The sequence below is a fragment of the Ostrea edulis genome, chromosome 5 (assembly GCF_947568905.1).
Source record: "Ostrea edulis chromosome 5, xbOstEdul1.1, whole genome shotgun sequence".
NCBI lineage: Eukaryota > Metazoa > Mollusca > Bivalvia > Ostreida > Ostreidae > Ostrea > Ostrea edulis.
The window spans coordinates 79085478-79092093 of NC_079168.1; the positions used below are offsets into that span (position 1 = coordinate 79085478).

At 36.6% G+C, this 6616-nt stretch overlaps 1 protein-coding gene across 1 annotated transcript; it reads left to right on the forward strand.

The window, feature by feature from the left end:
• The first annotated feature begins 271 nt into the window (after nt 1–271).
• LOC130055075 (splicing factor 3A subunit 2-like) lies at nt 272–6012 on the forward strand. The gene is made up of 2 exons (XM_056166363.1): nt 272–831; nt 4979–6012. The coding sequence occupies exon 2, from the start codon at nt 4999–5001 to the stop codon at nt 5659–5661; it is 663 nt and encodes a 220-aa protein (XP_056022338.1). The 5' UTR covers nt 272–831; nt 4979–4998; the 3' UTR covers nt 5662–6012.
• Nucleotides 6013–6616: the final 604 nt, after the last annotated feature.

Consider the following 6616-nt stretch of genomic DNA (forward strand, 5'->3'; position numbering starts at 1 on the left):
TCGACTAATTATAAAACACATATATCTATCATAAATATTTCAAAAAAAAAAAAATAATAATAATAAAAAAAAAAAATGAAAACTTAATTTAAAAAATATTTTTCATTAGGCGTTGAACTGCTGAAAATGTCTTATATTGTCTTGAACATTCATTTTCGTGTGTTAAATACGGTCCACATTCATTTTCTTCTTTCCAATATTTCTAGTAGGCCTAACTTAAGTAAGACTAAATTATTTGGTAGGGTGGACAGGGGTTAATTCCGCTTCTCCTTCCTTTCATCCACTTTTCTTTCTCTCCCCTCTCTCTCCCTATTCCTTTCTCTCTATATCCTTTCTCCTCTTCCTTTCCTTTACCATCGATCCCGCCACTTTCTCCCCGTCCCTTCTGCTGTTCAGTCACGAGTCACGATGCCAACGACACCGACCTAGTCCTGTGACCTAGTACAGGATTTTCAAATCGGGTTCAACAAACATTTTGAAATCGGGATCGGTCACTGGATATTTCGAGATTCTGCCTGCTGCTCGCGGGATTTTCAAGTTTAGAGGACTATGATTTCCATAGGCCTATGATAGGGCATGTATAGTTCTGTAAACTACAAAAAAAAAAAAAAAAAGAACGGAACATTGTGAGATGGCGAATTTTAGCTTACTTTATCCTTCACTTCAGAATATGTTAATTTGTTGGTGACTCCTTTGATGGCATACATGTGTCCTAAGAGGTCATCAGTACTCAGTACACCATATATGTACCTCAACAAGAGGTCCCATACATAGATGAACCAGCTTTTTGAATGTTGACTTTCCATAACTATTTGATGAGACACAACGTCGGTGAGTGTAAATAAGTGACACTTTTTTTGAACAGCGTTGTAATGATGTGAAAAGCAGAAAGATGATATGACTTGTGGGCTGCTAGATGTTTATGTTGAAGTACAAAGGTTTTGAATCCATATACAATGAATGTAATACACTATAAAAGAAGTCGTTGGTTGGAAACCCAATGACATATAGACCAGTAAAGACTGTAGAATGTTTTGGCATAATATCAAATTGAGATGTTATAACTTAAGGCCAAAAAAAATATGTGTTGGTTTCGTGACTTTCCCTACCTACCCTAAAATTTCTGCCAACCCTAACACAGATTTTGCAAATGTCATCACTATAACAAAAGTATATTTATTGACTTATTTATCAAGTTATTTATTATGCACTAATACTAGACAGATTCCAAAACACAGAAACAGGGTGGGTTTTTTTTTTACAGTAAAATGAAGAAATGTATTGATTCATCATATGATATTTTTTTGATTAGTAAATATTATCATTTTATTTTATGCATAGTAGAATACTAAATCATTAGAAAATTATTCAACCCATAAGATAAAAAAACCCCCCCAAAACTACCTACCTACCTACCCTTAAAAATTTTGAGGTGAAAGTGGAAACCAAGATATATTTTTTTTTTGGCCTAATCATTGTTGAGAGGATCCAAATACAGCCCAGTAGTCTTAACTGTTTAATCAGATGCAGTCACTTAGAGATTAAATAGTTGCAGGCTCCATTGCCTAAAGTACAGATATTATACTATTCATTAAGGTCTTCCGTAACAACGGAAGACCTTCTACTGATTGTGCTGGTTAAGATTATTCTTATTAATTCTTTTTTTTCTTTCTTTTTCCTAGACGCTAACTTTGAAGCTTCATATCGCTCATTTCTGCATGGATTTTGCTCAAATTTTCAGGGTTTATAAACTTTACAGAACAATTTTAAAATCATGTACTACATTTCAGAAATACTCTTCTGTTCACGAGTTATTCCCCTTTGAATGAAATTTTAGGGGCTTTGGTTTCCAGACAAAGGCTCTGAGACTGTAAAAGCTTGAGCAGAAAATGCATTGAAAATGAAAAGTAGGAGCATTGTAGTTGTGCACATCGTTTTTATTTTTTTATAACAGTGTTCGAAATGGTGGTTGACAGGGTTCAAAAATAAGGACGCCTAAAGGAGCAAAAAATTACACATATTTTCCTTTGTATCTTTTAAACTAAAAATATTTTGTTAAGACATGTAGAACAAAAGTTGCGCAAAATGTTAAGAGCTTTCTTTTGATACCCCTAAAAAGGGGCTGGCCCCTTCAATTAGGGATCTGGTGATCTTCAAAGTTTTCGCTTTATAACTCAAAAACGGTAAATATTTCGATATGGCTTTCGCTGGAAAAGTTGTTTTTTAACATCTTATTGATCTCATAAACATAATATTTTGCTTGAGTATAGTGTTATATATGAGTAAAAAGCTTGACCCGCAAACAGGTAACCGTGTCATTAAGTAGGTGAAGGGGGGAAAATATGCGTATAACTTAAATAAACTTGCTTTAATTGATAAATCTGACTTCATGAAATGCTAATATTCTTTAAAAATAAGGTTTTAACGTGATCTATAGTTCCTTTAAAAATCATCTATCGACAACTTTCTTTTGTTATTATTTAGTAACTTTAATATAAACAATGGTTCCAAAGAAAAAAGAGGAAAAGGTTATCTCTTCTACGTTTGTTATTAAAACAACGATATATTTGATTGAAGAAACAAACCTTCAAGCATAGAATAACTCATTCATTAACTACACGCATTTTACATACACCGCGGGGTTTGTTTTTGTTTACAATTGCCTAACCGCCTCGAGGAACCAACGCGTGTGAACCAGGGCATGTACATAAAGTAAACATTGTCGTCCTAAATATAACACAGAATGTTATGTTTTTTATTATATTGGATTTTTAGAATAATTCAGTCTTTCCGGGGATGTATACACTTCTTTATATACGTTCCTGGTCTTGCGTTTGATTTGTTTTAAATTCAAAACTCTAGAGCATTGAGTCAGGCATCAAATTTAAAATCTGCAATTTAATATACAGTTCGTTTCTTAATCATGTTTAATTGAATGTGTGTTTAATATTGGAGATTCAATGCTGCTGAACTAGCGATCTGTGATTTCACACTACTCTAACTGAACACACAAGCTTTACTCAAATTCTTCGTTGTGAAAAAGAAAATGGATACATTTTACAAACAACGAATTATTTCTGAGCATGTTTTGAAATCAATAGTTTATAATCATGATTAAACCATTCTAAACATGTGTATAGAATATTCAGAAACCCATAGCCGACCAGTCTCATTTCAAATGATTTGTTGTTTTATTGTTGAAAAACAATGACTTTGATTAAACATTGATTCAGAACTCCTGGTCCAAATTATGTAACTTCAGCATGTGTCCCTATCGTGAAATTCATACGCGACTTCTGTGTGCACTGTGTACATAATATACCTACATGTATTTACGCAGATAGATATTAAAGTTTTAAAAAATATTCAAGATTTGAGAGCAATTTATGTGATTTGTATGTATAAATAATTCAAACTCGATGAATTATTCTCTTCAGTTTTTCATGTTAATTGAGGCTGCATTAGGACCTGACCCAAGGACATTAGTAAAATTCAAGGTTTTTATGTCACACAGCTCCGACGGAAGACCTCTCGTTGCTTTGCAACGAGCTTTGCTCTAGTTTTCATTACTTTTTCCATGAAAAGGACTATAGATGATTAGGACAATAGAATATATTTGTCCATCGAAGTCCCTGTTCATGGTTGTGTTTTAGGAAAGTAAGTGAATTTTATGCAACTCGAATACTTTTCTCATTTTGATCAAAATGACATATGACTCGAATTATGGCATAATGAATTATGAAAATAATGTTTTGTCACCATTTTCAATATTTAAACACAAAATTGCTATTTTCATAATTTTTCATCTATTTTTTTTTAAACATTGAGACCAGGTTTAGACAAACTTTATTTATCACATCCATGATAGAAAGATTTCGTTTGTCCAAAGTTACACTCTTGTGGTTCCTGAAAGAAAAATATTCACCAAAAATTTAAAGTTCTAAATTTCATAGAATTGAAAAATTGCATCATTTTGATGCTATGTATTCCAAATGACTGTACATATCAGAGAAAAATTATATGAAATTGCTTTATTTATGATTAATTAACTAATATGAATTTATAGAAGATTTAATTTTCTTTAAACTTTAGAATTTTGAGTTTTACACGAGATATATGCTGTTGTAATACATAAACCTTTCTGATTTCTTGGCAAAATATTCAAGCTTCAATTTCCTCAATCTAATTAAAATCAGACCTCTTAGATCCGCACCGTATACTCTGCGTAAGTAGATCTGACATAACCCGATTAGGGGTCATGTTCAGATGAACTTTATGCCAGCCAATCAGCTCGTCGGCTTTGAAATCGTCAGTGTTCACAATTGAAGGAAAATGGCTGCGATTGTTTAGTTTGAAAGAAACATTGCAGCTAGATGCGACGTCACAATGCACCGTTTACGTTGACTGGTGTTATATTCCTCGCGTTATTTAAGTAAACCATCTTGAAAACTATTCAAATTGTACCCATCCCTATTCATACATAAATCAGAATTCACAATTAATTTAATTTTGGTGTATTTCATATCGTACGTTTTGTTGTTTGTATGAACGGAATAGATTATAGGCATTATTGCGAAAGTTTAAAATTCGTTATGCGAAAATATAGAATTTTACAGTGTTGAATAAACTTCATGGGAGAGAGATTACAGCAATTTGTTTACGAATTGCCAGGAGACACCTAAATAGCCACCATTGTCTGTATGGCACAATCTGACTGACTGATAGTTCTCATGAATATTCCCAGCGAAAGGTCATGTGGACATGACCCCCTATTGGGTTATGTCAGATCCTATTGTAGCGATTTTGAGTGTATTCTAGGATCTGATTTTAATTAGATTACATTTTCCTCTTTATAGAAGTCATTAAAATTCGATAAACAATTTTGTCAAGTCTTTGAACCAAGCCATCATTTATTTACAAATTTAATTTATAACATGTTTAATATACATGTAATATGCATATAAATTGTATTCTGCAGATTGCTGATAGAATACTGAAATGATTGGGGTAGGAAGGTCTGTATATGTGACATTGATGTTTACATTTGCGATGGCTGTCCAGCTGCCTCCTAGTGTCAAGGAGTATGGCTTCCCAGTGTCCAGAAGTGTGGCCTCCCAGTGTCTAGGAGTGTTGCCCCCCAGTGTCCAGAAGTGTGTCCTCCCAGTGTCCAGGAGTGTGGTCTCCCATTGTCCAGGAGTGTTGCCCCCCAGTGTCCAGGAGTGTGGCCCCCCAGTGTCCAGGAGTGTGGTCTCCCATTGTCCAGGAGTGTGGCCCCCCAGTGTCCAGGAGTGTGGCCCCCCAGTGTCCAGGAGTGTGACCTCCCATGTCCAGGAGTGTGTCCTCCCATTGTCAAGGAGCATGGTCTCCCAGTGTCCAGGAGTGTTGCCTCCCAGTGTCCAGAAGTATGACCTCCCATTGTCCAGGAGTGTGGCCTCCCAGTGTCCAGGAGTGTGGCCTCCCAATGTCCAGGAGCATGGTCTCCCAGTGCCCAGGAGTGTGATCTCCCAGTGTCCAGGAGTGTGGCCCCCCAGTGTCCTGAAGTATGACCTCCCAGTGTCCAGGAGTGTGGCCTCCCAGTGTCCAGGAGTGTGGCCTCCCAATGTCCAGGAGCATGGTCTCCCAGTGCCCAGGAGTGTGGCCCCCCAGTGTCCAGAAGTGTAGCCTCCCAGTGTCCAGGAGCATGACCTCCAAGTGTCCAGGAGTGTGGTATCCCATTGTCCAGAGGTGTGGCCTCCCAGTGTCCAGAAGTGTGACTTCCCAGTGTCCAGAAGCATGGTCCCCCAGTGTCCAGGAGTGTTGCCCCCCAGTGACCAGGAGTGACCTCCCAGTGTCCAGGAGTTTGGCCTCCCAGTGTCCAGAAGTATGACTTCCCAGTGTCCAAGAGTGTTGCCTTCCAGTGTCCAGAAGTGTAGCCTCCCAGTGTCCAGGAGTGTGACCTCCCAGTGTCCAGGAGTATGACCTCCCAGTGTCCAGGAGTGTGACCTCCCAATGTCCAGGAGCATGGTCCCCCAGTGTGGCCAATACTATGTAAGGACTAATTAAAGATTTTCCAATGACCATAGTAAACTACTTGTACAAGTATTTAAAAATAATCAGTACAATTAGTACTTTAGTCTTTATATACAATGATATTAAATTTGTAGTCAGGCAGACTTTTGTCATAACATTTGATATTCTTGGATAATAGACTTGTACATCATTGTATACAGTACCTATGACAATGAACACCTTCAGACCAATCAATCTCAATGGATTTTCCTGCTGGTGCATTGTAATAATGGTGGATAATTTACTCCCATGTGTCCTGTCAAATTAAAGTGATTCAATGTTGTAAGATTTGGTTGTTGGTCCTTATATGAGGTCTAGGGCCAGGTTTTTTAAAAAAAAAACCCACCCAACTTACGACTATAATACCAAAATCTTTTTTTGGCAATGTCTCCCCTCTTTCATGGGTTGTACTTTTTCTGTCTCAAAATTTTGTGAACACTTCTCCTCCTGTATGGCTTATTGGATAGACTTGAAACTTTGCAAAATACTTCATTGTCATTTGTAGATGTGCATATTGTCAGGACAGGAGGATCCAATTAATTCTCTAAAAGTTATAGTGGATCTAAGA

Excerpts from the sequence above, each read along its gene's own strand:
- LOC130055075 (XM_056166363.1), top strand. The coding sequence starts at position 4,999 with ATGATTGGGGTAGGAAGGTCTGTATATGTGACATTGATGTTTACATTT.